General features: G+C 49.7%; 5 protein-coding genes across 5 annotated transcripts; all 5 read right to left on the bottom strand.

Moving 5' to 3' along the window:
- Window positions 1-3,766, bottom strand: EI90DRAFT_3157869 (uncharacterized protein). The gene is made up of 3 exons (XM_039066149.1): window positions 2,733-3,766; window positions 1,714-2,672; window positions 1-1,646 (listed from the first exon to the last, which is right to left on the bottom strand). Exons 1-3 carry the CDS (start codon window positions 3,597-3,599, stop codon window positions 245-247), a joined length of 3,228 nt encoding a protein of 1,075 aa, XP_038910696.1. The 5' UTR covers window positions 3,600-3,766; the 3' UTR covers window positions 1-244.
- A 3,604-nt stretch (window positions 3,767-7,370) lies between these two features.
- On the bottom strand, window positions 7,371-9,448 carry EI90DRAFT_3078953 (uncharacterized protein). The gene is made up of 7 exons (XM_039061803.1): window positions 9,394-9,448; window positions 9,178-9,333; window positions 8,907-9,116; window positions 8,502-8,600; window positions 8,355-8,439; window positions 7,559-8,281; window positions 7,371-7,503 (listed from the first exon to the last, which is right to left on the bottom strand). Exons 3-6 carry the CDS (start codon window positions 8,946-8,948, stop codon window positions 7,632-7,634), a joined length of 876 nt encoding a protein of 291 aa, XP_038910695.1. The 5' UTR covers window positions 8,949-9,116; window positions 9,178-9,333; window positions 9,394-9,448; the 3' UTR covers window positions 7,371-7,503; window positions 7,559-7,631.
- Window positions 9,449-14,442: 4,994 nt separating this feature from the next.
- Window positions 14,443-15,806, bottom strand: EI90DRAFT_2500477 (uncharacterized protein). Its single transcript, XM_039053137.1, has 5 exons — window positions 15,664-15,806; window positions 15,348-15,446; window positions 15,252-15,284; window positions 14,772-15,120; window positions 14,443-14,719 (listed from the first exon to the last, which is right to left on the bottom strand). Exons 1-5 carry the CDS (start codon window positions 15,700-15,702, stop codon window positions 14,538-14,540), a joined length of 702 nt encoding a protein of 233 aa, XP_038910694.1. The 5' UTR covers window positions 15,703-15,806; the 3' UTR covers window positions 14,443-14,537.
- Window positions 15,807-17,673: 1,867 nt separating this feature from the next.
- Window positions 17,674-19,502, bottom strand: EI90DRAFT_2499250 (uncharacterized protein). Its single transcript, XM_039053136.1, has 5 exons — window positions 19,151-19,502; window positions 18,810-18,908; window positions 18,685-18,754; window positions 17,903-18,615; window positions 17,674-17,844 (listed from the first exon to the last, which is right to left on the bottom strand). The coding sequence occupies exons 1-5, from the start codon at window positions 19,262-19,264 to the stop codon at window positions 17,734-17,736; spliced, it is 1,107 nt and encodes a 368-aa protein (XP_038910693.1). The 5' UTR covers window positions 19,265-19,502; the 3' UTR covers window positions 17,674-17,733.
- Window positions 19,503-20,162: 660 nt separating this feature from the next.
- Window positions 20,163-21,463, bottom strand: EI90DRAFT_3078932 (uncharacterized protein). The gene is made up of 3 exons (XM_039061802.1): window positions 21,363-21,463; window positions 21,239-21,308; window positions 20,163-21,173 (listed from the first exon to the last, which is right to left on the bottom strand). The coding sequence occupies exons 1-3, from the start codon at window positions 21,411-21,413 to the stop codon at window positions 20,512-20,514; spliced, it is 783 nt and encodes a 260-aa protein (XP_038910692.1). The 5' UTR covers window positions 21,414-21,463; the 3' UTR covers window positions 20,163-20,511.
- Between the last annotated feature and the right edge of the window lie 1,296 nt (window positions 21,464-22,759).

The raw sequence follows: 22,759 nt of genomic DNA, 5'->3' as shown, positions 1-22,759 counted from the left end.
AACACCACAGCCTGGAACAAAGTGAATATCCCATTCACTTTGAAATCGACAGATTCCCTCAAAAACGCAGTGAGGGCCCCAAACAATGATTAGTCTGTGCATCATAATACAAGTAATGAAGTGTCACCGAGACAGACTGCTGTCGGCAGCACATACACACACAACTAAATCACAACACGGTCCGAACAGTGAATGGAATAATCAAAACATGCAAGTCAATGAGTCAAAGTACTACTAACACGCATCAAAGTAAATGTGCGTTAATTAGTTTCTCCGCCGTCGACCCCGCGAAGTCATCATCCGTAGGGGAGTGAGAAACGACTGCCTTTGTTCCGGTACCCCAGAGTGTAAGCTTCGTCTTCGCGGAGACCTTGTCATCAACCGCCTTCAGCCCTTTCTTTCCCTCCGTTGAATTTGGGAGCAACCGGCTACGCCACGCGAGTTTTTTACTTTTCTCCGGTGAGGATGGCCGATTCGACTCGGCTGTCCCCGGTCGTACTGACGTTTTACGCTTGTCAGAACGAGGATCCGATATGTAGATATCAGAAGACGGATCATAGTTGTCGTCCCCAAGTATCTTAAAGGCCTTTCGCGGTAAGCTGTTTTTGCTCATAGGTGGCATATTACCAAGATCGACATTTTCAAACGAATCTTCATGGGGTACCTCAACAATGCTTGTTGCAAGTGTTTGAACGGAGTCCGCTGTATTCGGCCGAGAAGGCCCAGCGTCGCTTAAGGATCGCCGTCGCGATGACTTGAGTGCCGGTCCGAGGCCGGATGAAGAATCTACGAGGGTGTTAGCGCTTTGCTTTCTGGAGATAGGACGTGATGCAGAAGCCTGGGCCAAGGGCAGGGCAGGTGCTGCTGTGATCGACATGGGGGAAATGAGTGATATAGGGATCTGGTCTTTGATCGGGGGTGTAGGAGCGGGGGAATCGCTATCAGGAGAAATTTCTTCCGACGGTGGAGCGTCCTGCAAGGCACGACGGCCGAAGCCCATCTTGGATTGATCCGCTGTTCGTTCGGGGGGAGGGGATTTGAGGCGTTGTTGTATGCTGCCAGAACCAAGAGAGTTCATGGATGTTTGTCGGGTGAACACACGACGCGGGTCCAGCAGAGCACCTTTAGCAGGTACCTGTTGGTCCTCACTCGAGGACGCAATTTGGGTTGGCGTTACCGAGCCTTCCCGAATAACGGGAACATTTGGACCCGGAGACATCGGGACAGCATTCGAGAATGAGCGTCCCCTCGTATCAGAGTCGCTCCTCCCGCGCTGCGTTGGATCCTCTTCAGGTGCCTTCAACAAGCCGGTATTGACTTGAACCACATTCAAGTTCGCCCTTGCGATACTCAAATTGGTACTTGAGTTCTGTCTAGATGCAACCCTTTCGCTCTCCAAATCTCTCGAGTGTTCATGCTCGTTTGACCCTGAGCCCCCATGCCCATTCGTGCGTAGCCCACGAGAAGTGGCGGGCACCCCGTTACGGATAACTGCATCCGACATACCTCTCGCTCGCGCAGCACGATGCTGAAGATCCTCCTGTGAGTCATCACGCGTAGGAGGTCGATCAGATCGGTCATGCCTGCTCAGCCTGCTCGACCGCCCACCGCCTTTCCTGCTTGAACTCATCACCACACGCAACGCTCTAAATATAGGGTTCAGCAACCAGCCAACCTTGGCATCAAGACGGGCGAGTTTTTCAGAGCACTTACCGTATCTGGAGATTCTGCGAGTCACATAGCGTGGCGACCTCGTAGACTCCAACGCTTGTGGCTGGTGACAGGGTTTGGTGCATGATATGTTTGACAAGTTTTGATAAATGTGGTAATTCATATATTGCACTAAGAAGTAGTAAAGCGCTCAACACCAGCGGTGCATGTTGCAACGGAGTGATCATGCTTCCGGTGTAAAAGTACTGCAGGAGAGCCTTCGTGATGGGATACGGTTCAGACAGGCGCAGCATCCTCGGCGTCAACCGAGGGTCAGGTCGGTCTCCCGGGTTTTCAAACATGTCCTCAGGCAAGGGGTCTGGGAGGGGGGTTTCAAACTCAGACGGTGTTTGCGTTGCCATGATTTTCTTGGCCGCCTCTATGTACTTAGCCCGCTGGAGCCTGAACCAAGGCCATCGCTCTTCGAGGAGCTTGCGCGAGCATTTGATCTTCCGCCCATCCTCACAGAGGATCTCGAAGTCCGCAAAAAGCTCCACCTCCAGCGCATCAAGACCCACTATTTGACCCTCGATGGGGCTTTGAAGGGATGGGTAGGTATACATCCCAAATGCTTCGAGCTCGATGTACACGACGTGATCCCAGTTGAGCAAACGACGATTATAATCTTCAACCAAATTTCCCGCACGATTCCCAAAAATAACATATATGTTGGCGTCTGTCCATAACGCGCCACGGGACCAGGATCCAGTGGTCAGTATTGTGCCAGGATCGATGCGCGACCATGTCATCTCGTCCAAATCGAGCGCCCAGAGAGAAAAAGATTGGTATGACTGGGCCAAGTATGTCCCAGCTATGATGAGATGTTTGCCAATGATCACCCCGGTGGGGAAACGAAGACCTGGCGGGAGGGCTGCACCGCTCATCATATCAGATTTATCCATAATATGAAACGTGTCTTCGGAAGGCGTGAAAACTTCAAGTTCGCGTTGCACATCGGTAAACTGACGGAGAAATGCTGGTCAGATCGTATCGACTGCAATTCATCTAAGGGAAAATATCACATTATAGTTGCTGTAAAGATGTATCTCTGCGGGATATTCCAGAGAGGGGACGTCCGAATACGGGACAAAGACAAGTTGATCAGAAATTCCTTGGGCAGGATGGGGGGGCATCATCGTGTCGCCTGGAGCAGTAGCCTTCTTCACGTTAGCGAATACTGACTCATTTCTCCGTGTTGACACCCTTTCGCGAACAGGGTCACGAATTACAGTGCTGGACGCGACAGCGACGCTCCGGTATGTCCCACAATGTCGCGGGTACTCTCTCTGTTCTACCCACCGCTTCTGTGAAAGATCAAAGACATGGATGTCATCCAACCAAGTGTTAGACATGTCTTGTCCACCAATGATGAACAATCTCGAGGCGGTGATAGAGGAGAGGTGTGCATAGCGAGGACGAGGTATTAGAGGGTCAGAGGCGTAAGGGATGACAGACGGCCAGGATGAAAGAGAGAGGGTATCAAGAGTGGTAGGGTTTGTCTCAGCGGCTGGAATCCACCGATGCTCTGCGAGTGAAAATAGTCGAACGTCGTTAAGAACACAGAGTGAGTCGCTGTTCTTTGAGGCGTAGCCCATCCCCCCGAAAATGATCAGAAAGCCGTTCCAACTGTCTGCACTGTGAAAATAACGGGAAGTTGGGGTATGCGCTCCGCCGTCATCGCCTGAGGGGGTGATGTTTTTCCACACTGAGGTTCGCAGATCGAAGAGATATAGGTCAGAAGTCATCCGTCGCACTGAGTGCAGACGACCGCCAAAGAGGTACATCTTGTCGCCCACGACGGTAGTTGAAGCTCCAACAAGAGGTGGTGGGATATCGCCTGTCGTGTTCCGTGCCGAGGTCGTCAGGTCCGAGATAGAGTGCATGGCCATGCTTGACAACACCACCAGAATGCAACAGATGACCAACTGTCCTAGCAGGGAAGAGAAGACACCAGAAAACGCCTGAGATGCTTTTCAGAAACCAATGAACTGGCGCTTTTGATGGACTTCAAACAATATATGAGAGGTGATGGATTCAATTCATGTCATCGGAAAAGGCACTTTCCGCACAATCCCGTGGCCACCGCCCTCGCACTTTTCAGCCAGCTCTCAGTGTCTTTTCCAGGGCTCATTTTACCGCCTGGACCCTGGTTCTTCCACTCCCTTCATGCGTCCTTCATGTTAACAAGCCACCTCGTGGCGCCCAAACTGCTTGGGCGCTTCTACTTGACGCTGGGCGGCCCCGTTGCTACGGCATTTTCATCTGTGCTGCTCTGACCCAAGGATGTGCTTCGTACTAAACGTCATTCACACGCGACAACTGCAATGGCATGAAAACGTTTATATCTATTCTCACCCTCTCTTGGTATCCTTTTCACGCAAATATTTCAACATTATGGTACACTCTGGCTCAAGCTCACCATACCCATTTTGTGTTGACTGCGAAGTTTTTCAATGTAAGCATATTCGTTCATGATTCATACAGCAGACACGGATGCGATCGGTATTCTCAGTCATGATCGGATCACCTCGAATTCTATGCTTTTCCGTTCTCATCTCTCTGATGCGATGGTCGACATACTATCAAATGCAGTCAGCTCTCCAATTGCCAACGATCTGGGCCTACATCTATTTCTGGGGCGTCCACTGGCATATGGGGAACACAGTTTCTGGATAGCATCAACACCTCTACCTGTGGTGGCACTTCTGGACGTACCGCAGCAAGCGGTCACTCGAGGAAAAACATTCACGAAAGGCTCGTTGTTGGTCTATTGGTCGCACTAGTGCCTGTCACAGTTTACAGTAAGCTACTAGTGTCTCGTCCTCTGTCGTCCAATATGGCCCCCTCACAATGCATTTGTGACACAACTCCAAAGTTTCTCTCCTTACCACTTGAGCGCTGGGCGTGCTTCTGCGCGCCTCTCATCACTTCAGAACAACATGGGCTCCGCACTCATCTGGTCTTCTGGAGACACGAAGTAGTGTCTGGATGATGTCACGGTTTACATCTGGAGATGACCACTAATAGTGATGCAGCATTCGTTAATAAATTGCTCCTCGCACGATCAGTTCTTCTGACATTCCTTGGACGTCCTGCTATGCGGAATCTTTTTCAATGACCACAAATACCCGTCCCCAGGACCATATCCTATTGTCCTGATACGATACCCTCAAAAAATTGTGTCACAGTCCTTCCTCGAGTCCCACATGGCCACTAGTTAGATCTTTCCCCTCCTGGAAACCTACACACCAACCAGGAGAGTCCATCGCACATCCAAGTATCATTCCTTCTAGCGCATGAACACTGTGATTGGTTTCACGCACCTCCGAAGAATACGTGGATTTTTGCCATGTCTGCGAGCAGTGCTGCACGAGTGCGGGGTAATTCGTTGGCTGTTACTCTGTCAATTCACTCCATCTCCCAATGAGCGAAGCCTTGCTACAATAGGTCAAACAACCGAAAGTGATTATATCCCTGTGAATGATTCATCTGCGGCGCACGTTGGTTCTAGAAGACTCACCACTTTAGTAGAGGCTGGGATCCTGCCTAGAAGACCTATTCCAACCCCTCAACATCAAAATCATCATATAGAAGCAGTCTCTTTCTGGTTTCTGGGTCTCGCTACACCTCTGTTCTTTTGTCTGACTAAATTGCTTCGCTACTTCTCATCTATTCTTATTACTGCTGGGAGATTCCGAATGCCGGTTCTCTCCATTTGCCGATCGAAGGTTCCCGCTTAGACCTACGATACAATTACATATCACGTGGCATTAAGGCTTTGATTCAGATGCTTGCCCGGCACCGCTTTCTCTGAGCGTCTTACATCTCCTGCCCGCCACCACCAGGAAATGGCTTTACACACCCTGGTTTCTTGTCTAGCATGGGAGGCACGCTAGCTCTGGGGTCAGAAATACACAGTCCGAGTTGTCCGTTATGTTCGCTCCCCCGCCACTTACTGCTCGTGATGTTTTCATAGCTAACGACGACGCAGAGAGGCTGTTTTCAAGCCTTAACAACTTGCGAGCTTAATAGAGGGAGGAAGTTACCTCGGATGCAGATTTTGGCGCGCATGGAAATCACTGAGCGATTAATCGTACCTCTTCGTGATCGCTGCATTGTTGCAGGACTAGGATGAGTGACAGCACCAAGCTGCATATTTGTAAGGAGTAATGATCATACTAGTATGGCAGGACTGGGGTCATTGCACACAGCCGACTCTCTCCAAATTGATGGTCGGGAAAGTTGGATCATAAAGAAGTCAGGCAGAAACGCTAGCGAGCCAGGATTGAAGGTGGTTCGATTGGATACTATGTTTGTCAGACCACTTTGGGCCAGCGAACTGTTCGCCTGTTCGTGATGATCAACAACATTACAATGATGTTCCCGCGCTCCCTTGATGGACAGACTTGACGACATCCGAACGGTACGGGTAGTGGGGCAGTTGGTGTTGATGATCAACCGGTTTTCATGTTGTTCATGAATGGATAAGTCGTGAGACAACATCACGCGACTCGATGTTCCCTTTCATGACCACTGAGCCGATAGTCCCAAGAAAACAAATACGTTGTAGACTGGAATATTCTGGTTAACAAATGCCGGCAAGGATAGACCAATATCAGAGACACATTACTTAACACTGTATTTTTGAGGTAAAATATCCGAGCTTGGATATTTCCAGAATCCCCACAGAATCTTGGAAGTATCCGATGCTGGATATTGAAGTATTCCACCCATGACCCCCCATCATATTGCTCGGTTATAAGTAACAGGGATATGAGAAAGGGTCCATGGGGATATTACTCATAAACACTCATGGATAACCCCCGGGATATCGCCTCTATATCAGTAGAGGCTGGGATCCTACCTGGATATCGCTAACATTTATTAATCGCAAAAAAGTTTTTGCAGTACATGATACAACTTTTCCAAGGCTGGGTTTGTGTACACAGTGCTAGCGCACATGTTCGACGGAGCCCTGAGTGTAAGGCATAGTTGCCGCACACAATCGAGTACGCCAGCACAGAGAAGTACTTGTCAAGTGCCACCTAGCAGCCCTGTCTGACTGCTTTTGGAGGCAAACTCCCATCGTAACCAAAAATCGATCGCATCTAAAGATTCCCGTCGCGTGCCGCCAGTCACCTCGTCAAGTCAGAATGAGCTCAGTGGGTAGTGGGTAGTAGTATATGTGTAAATAGATAGGTACAACCCCATCACGCCCTGGAAAGCTATGATACCAGTCATCGAAAACAGTTTTAGTTAAAACCACGCACATACTCTTCCAGTTAGGTAACGATTTGGGGTTAAAAAGAGAGCTGTCGAACGATTGTCAACGTGCTTCTCCGATTTGGCATCATCTTTCTCAGGGGGGGTTCGAAGGCCAGGCCGCTTCGGCCGAACCTGAGCAATTCGGAAGGGAGAAAATGGTGCTTGATGGACGGGCAAAACAGCCCGATCGAGCCAGGAGGCAAGCGCGCGTGCGCGCGCATCAGTGGCGCGAATATTACGATCTGGAAGACACTGCGTATGGTAGTAGGGAGTTGTTTAGAAATGTGATCAGACGCAGTTTTTAACTGATTGGACGGTAGAAGGTACTGGCAATGAACATTTCGGCGGTCTCGGTGCCAAGTGAATGTATAGCAAGCACATGCGCCACAGAGAGTCGAACAGCGGTACAAGGTATTACGAGTCTGACGTTCAAGCACTCGAGAATATAAGCGAAAGAAAAAAAAACCACAGAAATGTACCAAAACGGGGAAATAGTTACTTCAGACGACGATAAGATGGCAGAACTATCTGTATCTCGGCGACGTTCAGTTGGATATTCTGAAACGAAAAGGGGGACACTCACACTAGAACCATAGGGTAGGAAAAAAAGGAGTCTAAGAGATCACATTCGGGAGAAAAAAAAAAACACAGTAACTTCAAAGCGGAACAAGACGATATCCCATACCCCGAGCCAAACGAGAAAGCCAAATATAAGCATCCGAGTTCGTCGAGGAGCTCGAACGCGTTTCTGGGAACTCCAGGTGAGTTTCAGCCGGCGTACTATTCAATGGTGGGTCGCGTGCGCGAGATGGTCCAGCAGAAAGTTCATCGTTGCCAGTGCGGTGCGACGACGTTGCAGTAGTAGGGTCGAAGTTTTCGCTATTATAAGTTGGCATTCCCCAGTGAGGAGTGATGTCGAAGGAGGAAGATGCGGGGTTGGGGAAGGCAAATTCACCATGGGGAAGATGATCCGAGTAAGCGAGGGATGAGGCATCCAGGATGGGCTCTTCCCTACTCCCACCGCGCACGTGTGGAGATAATCCGAGTACAGGCGTTGGGAGGATCATCGTGGAAGTGGAAGAGGTGTTATCAACGAAAGGGAAGGTGCCCAAGTTATTCGAGACGGTAATAGGGAGTGGTTCATCCAGTGAAAGGTTCTCCGCGTTACTCTGCAATGCATGAAAGGGGTTTGGAGAAGTAATGGTGGACGATGCCAGTGCTCCTGAACCACTTGAAAGCTGAAAGATGTCACCCCCAGAGTTCGATTGCAAACCTGAGAGAAAATCGCGTGTTTTTGGAAGAGGCGCTACAGAATGACAGGGGGAACGGGTGTTAGATGAAGCGTGCAAGGGACATGAACTGTGTAGCACGCCACGCACCTGTCTCGACGCCTTCACGTCTGGTATGTCTAGTAGCAGCCAGTACTCTAACCTCCTGCAGACATTCCTGGGCTCTCACAGACGCCTGCATGTTTCCCAAACTTCATTTGTGAGGTGAACCATCGGTGCACCCGTCAAAACACTTACCCTGACTGCATTGGGGATCTTGATCGGACACGCAACGCACTCAACTCGCATCCACTTGCATGCATCACAGCCTTGGTGATTGGGAAGCCAAACGCATCTCTACAGAGTTCAAAGAAAAAAAGAAAAAACCGGTGAGGAAAAGGTCCATCCGCATGGGTCAGGACTGTAGGATGAGAAAAGGGCCGGACTACGTTGGAAGTTGGGTGGTTGAGCTGACGGAGTTGGCCGTTTGAATAACCAGATGCACAAGATCCTCGGATCTACTATGCTGCTCATGTTGACGTCCACCCTGAATGATAATATTGTGCGTCACCCCAAGGCGAGCGAGCCCTGAAAGGACGTTGGATGGGGACGGAGAAGAAACATGCAAGTGGTAAAAGTGTGTTCACAGTGTAAAGCACGCACCTTTCCTCTCAATCGGCAAACAAAGCATGAAAGTGAAGGCATGGGGCGGAGGAACTAGCTGATGAAGTACAAGGCCGAAGGAATAACGGGCCCCCTCTACTTTTAAATCATCTTTTGACAGTCCAGGACGAATAGATTTGGTGTACGGTAGCCTCGGATCGCTTGGGCGCCTCACTGACTGGCGTTGCAAATTCATGCACAGTGTTTTCCCTGAATAAATGGTTGAGGCAGTGAATGAATTTACTTCAAGCACAGTCGACCTGAAGCACACCTCTCCATTGAAACTTTATTTATACTTGTCGCTGATTGCCGCTAAAAAGTGCAAGTTTTATTCATGTCAATTGACATTATCTGGACACCGGCAGTCTGAAGCAAAAGCGACACTTCCCTGCTGGTACCTTGGTGGCGTCCAAAGAGAGCTGTTCACCTTGAAGTTGGTCAAAGTCTTCATCAAGTTTACTATCTCTGATACGGCCTGCCTCAGTACCTAGTACTAACTCTACACCCAGGAATTGGCTTGATGATCGGACGGTGCTTAGAGGCATATACACCCGGCTATTTCTCACAGATGCCAGCCCCCTTCACTAGCTAGTTGGTTACCATTCGTCTGTCATCAAATATTCCGGATCGGGGGGGGGGGGTGCAGCGCCATGACCAATAATCAGTGTCTCTCTTTCTCGAGCGAACCACGGGTCGACAACCCGAAGGCAGTCCCCACGATCGATCAAGTACCGAACCTAGTCGGCAAGTTGCTCGCAATCTGGCTCGGACGGCCTGTGCCCCCCGTTGACATGCCGAGGCGGTAAGCAATCCGAAATTTCAATTTACCTCGGTATGTATTCAATACATTACCGGATGTCAATCCGAATCTTCAATTAAAACGATCAGTATAATTCAGCTCCACATAATTTAGTTGGGCCCTGATTCATTCTCTCTTGCCATTCATGTACATTCAGCAGTGGCCTAGATTAGGCTACGCTGTGACTTAAAAACAATTTGTACACACATACTATAGAAATATATGACATTCACACACTCATTGACGTGTGGCCCCAGTTGCTCTGCTATGTTTCCTTACGGTCCGGAGCCCCGCCACACAAAAAAGGAACCCTTGGGGGAATATGAATATCATGCAACCATACAACAAGCGATGCAGTAACTCCAGAGCCGGAAAGGTGGGCCGAAGTTAGGCAATTTGACTCGTCAGTCCCGGAGCTAAATAAGGAGAAACAACGTATTCAACGAATGTAACATGCCCTAGCACTCCAAGTATATAATCAATAGGTTGCTCTGGGGGTGGGCTTGCCGATGGGGAACGACTTACCGGACTTATCGATGGACGACCTTGGGTGGCACGAAGCGAATCGCCTTGTATGGCCAAATACTAAAATGGTGATGGACTTCTCTGAATCCCCGCGCGCGCTCAGGACTCGCTCATATGCGTTTCACATCACTCGTTGTCAAGGGAAAACCACCCAATGAAAGACGCTGGGACGCGAGCACAGGTAGACCTGAATGACACAGCCGCACAATTCAACCCGATTGGCTCGACTGAATGACCTACTTCTTCGGTTGAGCATGAGCGTTTATTCGGAATTGTTGGGTTGCCGGGTTGGACAATGAGCTCGGATCAAGTAACATGAGAATCATAACACAGACTACACGTCAACGAAGGTAGCAAGGGCTGAGAATGAGGCCCCCGATTCTACGCATGATACGAGAAAGGCTTGGAACAGCATTAGCGATGGGCAAACAATCACACCACATGGAAAACTAAGTCAGAGACAATGATTCTAAACATTCAAATGGGTAGACCGAAAGGAAAGGAATCACCTTATGCGTACGCGGATTCAGGGGCACGGAGGCGGTATCCCAAGCTTCTGAACCAGGCCTCGGAGCCAGTAGACAACATCCTCATTCGACTTCGTGTCCATCATCCGCCCGTTCGAGTAGACGATCAAAAACTTACAATGCTCGTTGCTGGATCGAGCACAAAAGAGGGCGCCAAGTCTTGAAGATCCGGCAAGCTGATCAGCGATCACGGAACAGTGAAATGCGTCCAACAACATAGTGTTTGAATTCTCGAAGTGATAAATCATTTCGAAGTTACTAAGGGCCAAATTGAGATAAGGGCAGCATCATTTCAGGAAGTATAAGGCCGATTGAAGCAGTCCCTCCTCTCAAACGTTGGATAGGAGGGAATAGGGTTTGTGTTGGGAGATGCATCGAGGGTTCTTCACCAAAGTTGCCTTCATGCGCGCATGTTCTTATGGGAAATGCGGAGGGAGGCTCATCAATAGCTGACGTGGTGCTAATGTAGTTCGCTGAAAATACCGCAGCAGATGGTGACGCTTCGGGTGGGCTGGATGGGGTTTCCTTCATCAGCTGCACCTTGACCTAACGAGTCTTCAAAGATCGGCTGTGGATCCCGGATAAACCTGCGAGTCTTTGGAAGACGTGCTATAGAAAAGTGTGAGCGCGCCATCGAACAAAGCCGTAAGAGTTTATTATAGGCTACGCACCGACCCATGTACGCCTAGACTTTTAACTTCATCCAAGCCCCGGCCGATCTCTATGGATTACTTACTCAAAAAAATCTATCGCCGCAATTACGAAAAAGCATACCTTGATTGCACAAGAAACCATCATCGAGCAGGGGATAGCATTCGACTCGCACATCCTGTTACAACGAAACACAGGATCGGGAGTTCGGGGACTCGATACATCCCTAGAACCGAGGCGAGCAACGTAAGTCTCCCTTGTGCTATAAGAAAGTGGGAGTGGGACACAGGATACGAGAGAGGCAAATTAATCATGCAAGCAAGCAATCCATTGGGGCATTTAACAGCTTGGATGTCCCACGCCGCAAGTTGAACCACAGCGGAAGCAGTCAGATGGCATCCAGCTCGCAGGCGTCGCGCTGCCAGCGCAATTCCATGCTGGGCTTTTCCAATGGAAATACGAAAAGCAGGAGTGATCGTGATAAACTCGGATGGGGGGGGGGGGTTGAGTATTCATTGGAATCCTGATGGATACACACCTTTCTTCTCAGCCGACAAATCAAACGGGGTGAAGGCATCATGATGGCTAGAGGAGTGAGAGAGAGGGGGGGGCATATCTTCCCAGAGACTTGAAGCATATGTATCCCCCATGCTCGGGGGTTGACTGGCAATTACTGTCAAACGCGAGATCCGTTGGAGGGATGGATAAATGTTTCCATCTCGTCAACGACATTCGGTGTAGGTCATGAATCAATGGTTAGACTATGCTTACGAAGAGGCGTCGTTCCCGCTTGGGTACTCCGCAGACGCCCAAATAATTTCGCCAATTGAGTTCTGCTTACGTTGCAAATTAGCGCATCGATCGTTTTCACCGAGCACCATCCTCACTCAAAAAAATGGCTCGTATCTCGAACTGCACGCCTTCTATCTAGGCACTTCCTCCATCGCCCTCCTACAAGATCGGCGAGCCATTGGTATGGCCGGATCCACATCAAGAAAGACTGGCCTTTCTCCTTTTTGGGTTGCCATGCAGTGCCAGCCTCGATCGGATACCACCATAATCAATGATGGTGTATGTATTGATCCTTCTGTGGTGAATGATGATTACTACAACATATCTTGGACACCCACCTTACTGATCTAAAAGACGACTCACCTCCGTCCTCACATTCAACAGGACCGATTGTTAGAAACCCGCAATGAATGCTAGAGCACGATGTTGTCAGTTGTTAGATATATATCGTGCCCTTCAGTAGCTTCAGCCTTTGCGTTTATATACATCACAGTGCGCGTAATATCGCGCACAATAAGGAATCAGGGTAGCGATAAGAAGCAACACGAAACTTTGAAAGTTTGTGTGACTAGGGCTCGCAACGTCAGCAATAGGGTGCCTTTGGTCTGCCTAGTCCCTGGCTACTCGTGGCCGCATTAGGCTGCCACTTACAACTCCAATGTCTTTGTGAGCTGTACTATCATCCACCGTGAATTCCCGACCACTGAGTCTGTCGTGAGATGTTAGGGGCTCTTACGGCGCCCAGCCGTTATGAATTGTATAGCGTCGGAGCTGGCGACCCCGGGATGCCGTGGTTCGGTTCAACAACGAGCCCGAATGCAATCATCCTTCAACCCTTCAAACTGAGTCAACCTGTTGCGATCTAGGATCTCCGGTTCGAACCGAAAACTCTAACTGACGAATCGGGGCCCGGATGGAAGTTGCAATAACAGACATAATGGCGCGCGCGGGAGTCACTCAGGAGTGCAGGAATAGCTCTCATGGGCTCATGGGCTCGGCAAGGTGTTGGCCTAAGGGTTACGGGGACCAGGTGTGTCGCGGTAGGCAGCTTCCTGACTGAAATAGCAGCGAAGCGCTCTTAGAAGAGTATTGAGGCTTCCGAGTTGCATGCGATAGGCTGGTTTCTCGAGTGGAGATGGGGTTACGCGAGTACTTAGAACAATGAAGAACAGCCGCGATCGAGGACGTCGTGGACTGGAGCCGGGATAGATGTGATGCGGCAAAAAGCACGCTCCCGTTGCATGTCAAAATGACATCACTCGCTCACCCTTTCACCTGTTGCCGTGTTTTTTTTAGTGTGCTGATCACTGTCTGCTTTCAGTGCTTCTCAAATTGCCTCACGGCTCCAACCTTCCAACCACTGGTACTTCCTATCTAGAGAGTGCCGGCTCCTCGTCGCCCGGGTGCAGATGGAAATGACAGGTGCTGGAAGGGAAATGGCATACAACTCCGAATCAACCCACTTAGTTTGACGGGGTGGCTCCTTCAATTTGAGCGTCTGAAGGGCATGAGCGCTTACTTGCGATTGTCACATTACTGGGAGAGAACCCGTGAATCTTTCGACAGGTCAACGAAACAAGCGAGAACTGGGAAGGAGATCACTGACTCTACACGTCGCACGAGAAAGGCAAACCGAACACAGAACAGCACAAGTCGGAAGAGCGTTCGAAGTGGGTTGATCGAGAGCGAGGGATCAACTGACACGTACGGTACACGCACAATCCAGAAGAACCACTACAACCCACATCGAGTCAGAAAGCGCCAAGGCAATATCCCAGCCTCCGAGTCATCCCGAAGACCCAGGTGAGAAAGGTAAGTCTCCTTCGTGTTATGAGAAGATGTGCGGTGCTTCATGCGCACAAAATGCCCGCGGCAACAAAGGACGGAGAACTCAAAACAAGAGGTATGGGTGTTCAATTGAAATGGGCCAAGTTGCCTATTGGTGGAGTCCCAAAATCGAACAGCATTTTCCTCGGCGCAGAGCTGCACGAAAGTGCAGCCGGTGCAATGGTAGATGACAGATGCGTTGACCGCCTTGAGAACAAGTGACGGGTCGGGTGTATTAGCAAATAGTATACAAGCACAAGGGTTGAATCCAGATACATGGATCGTGTGTCTGTACTTGAAGATTCAAAGTCGCACGGAGTTTCCAAATCCCGGAGTCACTTCGCGGATAACCATCAATTTTCCATCATCGAATCACACGGAGAAGGGGAAGTCACATACAGTCAAAACCATCAAGTGGGTACTCCGATACAGGAGGACCACCATCGGGAGTGGCCGCACCCCGGGGAATGAGCCAGTATCCCATACTCCAAGCCAGACCTCCGAGCCAACTCATGGTATCCTCATTCCGACTCGTATCATTTTCCAGGGTCTCATAGCAAGGCCCATGCGAAGAGGCATCCGATTGTAAACGGGGCATGGTAGATGGTCCAACAGGTTCATAGCGAACCGCACGGTGCGACATGTCTGGCATCGCAAAATGCCAATTCTCGCTGCAGGATACCATCTCTTGGCTGGAGACCGCTTGTTGGAGAGGGGACGCGGAATTATAGGAGACAGACCCACTAGCAGAAGTGCTAGCCACATAATTGGGAACGTGAGAGGGGTAAAGGAGGGCTTCATCAGCGCTTCCGACGTGTGTAGATAATCCTGGGGTAGAAGATAGGTAGAGGACTGCAGGATGTACTTCATTGGTGACTGGCACGTTCCCGAGTTCGTTTGTTGATGGGACTACAGTAGAGGATACCTCATGGGCCGAAACATCCCCGACTTGGTTTAGCCATCCGTGGGCCGCGGTTGGCAATATCGCAAGTGGCGAAATGATAGTGGATGTTGGGAGGATTCTTGCATCAGGTATAGGGTGACCTGTTGTATCCCAGAGGTTCGATTCTAAATATGAAAGGAAGTCTCGCGTCTTGGGAAGCAGTGCTATTGAACAACGAGAAATGGAATAAGCTGCGGATAGGATGACAACACAGGAAACACAGGGACGCGTCACGTACCTATCTCAGCACACGTGGGATCGCCCGAAGCGAGGACCCTGACCTCCTCTAGACACTCCTGAGCTCTAGCCGATTTCTACAAGGTTGTTCTCAGCCCTTCAGCCATATACGGAGCTTCACTACAACGGCGAACGCGTACCCTGAGCACATTGGGGACCTTTATCGTGCAAGGCATGCATTCAACATGCGTGCGTTGACACGCATCACAGGACTGGCGATCTGAGGGCTGAACACATCCCTAGAGACGATGTTGGGTAAGAACGTCTGTCGTGACGTCATGACTGATGCACCGTGGAGTTTGCCGACAGTGTGGAATGTTTAGCCATGCGAGAATGCGCCTTTAGCGCCTTCGATGCCGAACATTCTCAGTTGTCGTGTGGGTAACTCCAAAGTAAGCAATCACTGCCGGAGCCGACCAGTGAGGAACATTGTCTGGGTGAATGAAGTATGTGCACCTTTCTTTTCAGTCGACAGACAAAACAACGCGGAGGCATAAAATCGAAGAGATTGGACAATTCAGAAGGAGAAATGTGAAGGATGAACTAAGGACCCATCCTTCAAGGCTTAAGCTTAAGTAGGCCTATATATCTCCCAAGGGGATGAAGGACTGTTTCAGAAGTGGTTGGCCGATATTCCCATACCAACCAGCGCTAAAGACATCATTTTACGCGCTCAACATTTCAATTCGGATTATCATATCGAATCAAAATCGGGGGCCGTCTCGAGAACGTCTCTCTAGCCGCCGGAGATGGGGAAGATGCTTCGATCTCCGTGTCATGATCATGTGAACAACGGGGATGGAACTCACATACGGAAGACTGCATGACATGAAAATTTTCAAGCAGCTTACTGCGTCTGAAGAGTGAAATTTCTTGAGATACTATATCTTTGTGAAATAAGCATTTTCAAGCGCGTCGTGTAAAGTGCAAAGTGCAAATTTCATGTGCATGAAATTGAGATCAAATCTGATTCTCAGCGCTCAGTTCGGTTGCGGTCACAGCTGTGAAAAACAAAGATATGTACATCTTATAGGCATTTATGACGGCAGATGGGCTACAAGTGCACACAGCGCTATGCACATGGATGGGCCCGCCTCAAGTTGCATGCAGGGATGAACTGGACCTCTGTTTGTATGGCAGTTGGGCTGTCATTCGCAAAACGAGAGGGGATCCTGCCTGTTTAACTGAATGAGAACGCGTCCCATCAGCACTGCACATAATTGTTACAATATTTATGTGCTACAGGTAGACATATGGCCATGATGGTGGAAACGGTGTCGGCAAAGTATATTGGGATCGGCGGGCGCACTGACCGTGGATTCCACGTTGATCGGGGCAATTGATGTCGAAATCATGCAGCAGCTCATCATTAGGTGATGGCAACCCGAGTACCCCACCTAATTCAGTGGCCCCAAAATATCCCCTTAATTTAGCCATTCATTGATTAGAATGTGTCATGCCTTTGATTCCGCCGCCGGAGTTTGTGCTGTGTCATAGATAGAATCATACTCGGTGTAGCCAAGACGCATCACACAACATATTCATGCGTTAATTGATGTGAGACCCCCTATCTCATGGTTGCTCCGTATCACGCATTCCACACGGCCTGACCTACCGAACTCCACCGTACAGAGAAGAAACCCTCGGGCGCACGAGGAACAATTCGGACAGTAAACGATGATGCAACCATCTGCATCCAACGCAACCGATCCCGCGGACTAGATAACTAAATTACCTCCACGACATCGACGCAACAGTGACATCTACAGTGCCTTGGAACCGGAAAGCTGGAGGGTTTCCCTCGTAAAGAACCGAATGTAGCGGCCAGAGGGACGTGGGTAAGGGATACTATTCGATGGATAACACAATAGTTTTGGAATGAAGGATCACAATTTATCGCTTTAATGGTCGGGAGAGCTGCATGATCAAGCAGCCGCACAGAATTCGAGGAAGGTGGATTGGAGGCTGTCACAATTACACACCAACTGGAGTGGCCAGTCTACTACGTTGTTTCGATGGTGAACAAAACATAATCGTACACGGGTCAGGAGGTGTGTAATAGAATGTAGGTACGGGGGCGCGTTGACTCAATCGTTTGTGCACCGCACGGCACAGGCAACCAACGGCACGCTACAGATACGCTCGATAGGGATATCTGTGGCCCCGTAAATTGGCCAGTATGCCAGCAAGATCGAGTGCGAACCTAGGAATGACTGGATTCCTTTCAAGTGCAAAAATGATAACCCTTGTCATGACGAAACGGCAGGTTTTGGCACCAAACCCGCTTAGGGACAATCGAGTCAAAGTGAATGAAATCCTGGGTATCCGCTGAGTAAGAATGCGTGTGCACCGGTAAATAATCGTGGACATCCGGTGCATCCTCTTGTAACCTACCGTATTTATCTGATCATCCAATGTCGGCATTCTTGGGCCGCATAGAGCAAATCCCCCTGTACATATATCAAAAAGTGATGGGTTTCTGGATCCCCGAATGGTTCGCTAACATGCATGTCACATTATTCGTTGTCAAGGGAAAGTACCCAATGTAAGACCCAGTAGCAGAGGGGACAAAGGCGTGCAATTCACCCAAACCGATTTGATTAATGGAGAACGTGGGCGCTTAAGTATTCGGGTTCCCTAGGGACCAAGTATATTAGAGACATACACGAGCTACACATCAACGTAATGAGGTCACCGATTCTACGCATGATACGAGAATAGTTCGGAAGACCATTACTGATAGGCAAGCAGTCACCCCACACGGCAAACTAAGTCGAAAGAACCGCCACTGCGCACGTGGATTAAGAGGCACAAGGAAATATCCTAGCCTCTGGGTCAGGCCTCGAAGCCAATAGACAACATCCTCTTCCAACTTCTCGACCATCCGCCTATCCTGTGGACAATCCGGAGGTTCGAATACAGCAATGTTGGGTACCAAATTGCATATGCAAGAAGGGTCAGGTACAGAAAGCTGGTCAGGGATCGCGGGATGATGGAATGCGTCCGACAACATAGGGATTGAATTCTCGAAGTGGGAAGTCATTTCGAAGTTAGGGGCAAATGAAGGGAAGCATGGCATCATGTCAGGTAGAATGGGGCAAATGGGGGCGAATCTTTCACTCGAAGGTTGGAAAGGAGGGAATAGGGTTTGTGCGTGGAGATCCACCAAGGGTTCTTCATCGAAGTTGCCTTCACGCGTGGATGTTCCTATTAGAAATGTATGGGGAGGCCTATTAATAGGTGACGTGGTGTCAACATAGTTCGCTGAAAACACTGTTGTAGACGGTGACGCTTCTAGCGAGTCAGTGGGCTCGGTGGGATTTTCTTCATCAGCTGCACCTTGGCCTGATGAATCTTCAAAGAGTGGCTGCAGGCTTCGAATAAACCTGCGAGCCTTTGGGAGACGTGCTATACAGAGATAGAATGTGTGAGCAAAGCATAAAACGGAGTCCCGAGAGTTTACTATCAACCACGCACCGATCCATGTGCGCCTAGGCTCGGCTAGACTTTTAGCCTCAAGCAAACACTCCCGGGCCCTAGCCGATCTCTATGGATTATCCCCTTATCAAGGAAGTCCATCAGCGGAATAGCGAAAAACATACCTTGACTGCACTGGGAATCCTGATCGAGCAGGGGATACATTCGACCCGCATCCTGCTACAGGAAACACAGGAAGGGGAATCCGGGGACTCGACACATCCCTGGAATAAGGTAAAGTGAGTCTCTCCTTCACGCTATGACTGCATTGAAGAAATCACAAAAATGTGACACGAATGTGAGAAAAGAGAATGGAACGGAATGGACAGGGCTGCACGGCGAAGTCCGATATCCGTTGCTGAGCTCTCCAAGAGTCATCCTGTGCTGCTATAAGGGAAATGGGCAGAGCAGCGGTGACACAGGGAAGGGAGTTTTGTGGTTGCGGTGGTGAAGTTTATAAACTCACCTTTCGTTTCAGTCGACAGATTAAACAGCGTGAAGACATCGTATTTAGGGCAGATTGCGTGCGGAGCATGGGGTGAAGGGACATGCTTAACTCAGAGGCTTTAAGCACTTCCATTCTCTGGTGTGTTACATTTCGTCAACTGCAACAATCGCCTGATTACACGAATGTCCGTTGGCGCAATTACTAATCTTACGTTTTGTCTGTGACGCCTAGAATGCGCCACAGCACCACAGAATGAATATTCGGAGAGGACTTGCAAATTAAGGAGAGGTTGTCGAGTCAGGAATTGGGTGGCGTGATGTCGGAAGCTGACAAATCGGGTGAAGGTTGCAGTAATGAGGACGTCTGCGGGCTGCGGTGGTACGCTCAGGTGTGCAGGAATGGCCGCTTGTGGGCTTGTGGTGTGGCAAGGGCACCGTCAGGGGGCTACCCTCGGATCGGCTTAAAATCGCGCCCGGTAAACGGTTTCCTCACTGAAAGGGCAGCGAAGGGGCTCTCGAACAAGCATCAAATTTAGGTTCGGACTTGCACGTGATGAGCTAGTTTGTCGAGTGGGGTTGGGGTTCAAGTTGCGCTGGTGGGCTGATGTAGATGGAGCGACGCAGCCAAAGAAGCCGGATGCTTTCACTTGGTTGGGGCAGGGAGAAATGCAGTGCGGCAAAAAGCACATTGACGCCTTACGCCCCTTTCAAACAATGTCGTGACAATTTTGCGTGCACCTCGCGGTTCCAGCCTGGACCCAGTACTTCTACCTTGCGGATGGTCCCTCGCAGCTTTGCTTCACCTTGGACAAAACCAATAGGATCCATACAGGATCCGCCATGCCTTCGCTCGGAATTTGACGGACTTTGTATCTGCCATCCCAAAGTGTGATCTCACAAAGGCCATATCTATAAGGGACGGGATGGAGGGTGCTGTCTTTCTGTTATTTCAAGTCATACAAAGGAATCTCCAATTAGGAGCGTTTCTCATTCACACTATTCGCAGTGCTGTGTGGGATGAACTTGGAGGTGTGCAACTCGACCCGATTCGTGGCTTTAATCGAACGTCTGAAGGATTTCGGCGCTTACTTACGATTGTCGTCTTGCTGGGTTGGAGGGAATCTTTCGGGTCCCTCGGGAAAAAGTTGTATTAGGAACGAATACGAACTATAGGTCGACGAAACAAGCGAGAAAGGTCACCGATTCTACAGAAATGGCAAAACAAACACAGAAAGCACGAATCGGAAGACCATTTGTCATACGCAGCCAATCACACACCACGGAGCCAACGAAGTTACCACAGCAATTCCGAACATTTGGGGCGCGGGGAATCAACTTAGCGTTGCGGTTCACTCTTGATCCACCACTACCCACATCGAGTTAGAAAGGGACAAGGTGATATCCCAGCCTCTGAGTCAGGCCTCGAAGCCAAAAGACGACGTCCTCATTCAAGTTCGTCTCTGTTCGCCTGTCCTGTAGGCAATCAGGAATTTTGGGTGCGGCAACGACCGATGGTGGAGCAATTACGTGAGAGGGACCAGGTCTAGAAGGCCAGGCGGGCTGATCGGGGATCGCGGCACGATGCAATGTGTCCAACAACAGAGGATTCGAATTGTCAAGGGGAAAAGCCATTTCGGAGTCGGGGACAAATTGAGGGAAGGACGGCATCATGTCAGGCAGGGTAGGGCCGATGGAAGTAGACCCTCCCCCTAGATCATGGTCAGAAAGAGGGAATAGGGTTTGTGCTCGGGGATCCAAGGATTCTTCACTGACGTTGGCTCCACGCACAGGTGACCCAATTGGAAATGTATTGAGCGGCTCGTCAACAGCTGATGCGGAGCTAATGTAGTTCGCTGGGAAGACTGTAGTAGTAGACGGGAAAGCATGGGGCAGGCCAGAGGGCTCGTGGTTCCCAAGTATATGTGGGGTTGTCATCGCCAAGGGATCGGTGGGGTTCCCTTCATCAGTCGCGCTTTGACTCGTCGAATCTCCAAGGATAGGCTGCAGGTCTAGGAGAAGCCTGCGAGTCTTTGGGAGACGTGCTACGTACAAAGGTAGGGAAATATGAGCACGGTATCGAACAATCTCTTGAGTTATTACCACGAACCAATCCGTGTACGCCCAGGCTCAGCTAGCCTTTTAACTTCAAGCAAACACTCCCGGGCCCTAGCCGATCTCTATGGATCATTCCTTTATCAAGAAGTCTATCGACGCGACAGGGACAAGCATGCCTTGACAGCACCGGGAATCGCCATTGGGCAGGCGATGCATTCAACACGCATCCTGCTACACGGGTCGCAAGGTCGGGAACCTGGGGACTCGGTACATCCCTGGGATAAGTCCAAGGAAAGATGGGTGAGAAATGTGTTTGTCACGCTGTGTCACCAAAGGTGTGACATGGACAAATTTGAGTTGCTCTAAGTAGCGACGCCGAAGTCGGACGGTCCCGGGCGGTGGCAAGATATACATAGATATTCGCAACCAGACATAGGTAGGACTCCAGCCTCTATGACTTCGTAATATTATATAGAAACCAGACATACCTTTCCCCTTAGTCGACAAACAAAACAGCGTGAAGGCATCAAGTTGAAAGTGTTTTGGTGCAGGTGACTAGTGAAGTGGGGGACAAAAGATGTTTTGACTCTACTTTAGTAGAGGCTCCTATGTTTTGACTTTGAAAGGTTTAAGCAGGGGCATAACTAAAAGGAAAATTTATTTCAATTCAAAACATTAGAGTCCAATACAGTAGAATAAACGGTGCCTATTATTCATTGTTTACTGCAAAGGCCCAAATAGTAAAGAAAATGCACAAGCGAAGAACCCTGCTTCACTTAAATTGGAAGGTCAGCCCTGATTCACGTGCTGCAGTTGCCATGCACCACCGGCTCTACACAACTAAGAGGAAAGGTGTGTCCCTAAGAATTTCAATATCTACCACAACTCCGGTCTTGCGGTGCTGCCGCACGGTCGCCTCCTTCGGAGTCCAAAATGGGCTTTGCTTGATTGGAGAGTTTGGCACGGAAGATACAAAGGGGACTTGGTGATTTTCTAACATTGTGCAGTGCGCGTCCACGATGCGGAAACGGCTGGGTTCGAGTCTGCGATATTGGGGTTATGATAACTACAACGACGGGATGCAGTGAGACCAAAGACCCCGGTGCTAAGCAAGGAAACCCCTTTCATGGGGCGTGATCCAGCTAACTTTTTTAGGAAGGAAGAACCTCCTAGATCTCTTTCGATGAAATCAAAATGGCCGATTTTCTGGGAATCGGCTTTGCTGTGCTTTATCCTATTTACATGACACTCACATGAGCCTCCATTTAGGGCACTGTTGCATCCACGGGACTCATCAAATTTCTTCGTAATACAGCGGGTCGTATCGAAGCGCTGCCATGTGTTTCGTCCATGCATCACCATCCCAAGCCATCTCATACGGTTTCTCGTGTTGTTTGTTTGCAATCGATCACCCACCCGCGCAGAAGTTAGGACACATGAAGCTCCAGGTGTAACCGACCTGCGACAGCGCCGCTCAGCACGGTGAACAAAGTCACCATGGACAGGTATAGATTGACAGCGGCCTCATTATGTCTCAGACAATTGTACTTACCTGATTGATGATCCATTATCG

The sequence above is a fragment of the Cantharellus anzutake genome (assembly GCF_015039405.1).
Source record: "Cantharellus anzutake strain C23 chromosome Unknown EI90scaffold_77, whole genome shotgun sequence".
Lineage (NCBI taxonomy): Eukaryota > Fungi > Basidiomycota > Agaricomycetes > Cantharellales > Hydnaceae > Cantharellus > Cantharellus anzutake.
Note: the sequence above shows the minus strand (reverse complement) of the source record. Positions and strands in the feature narration are given on the sequence as shown.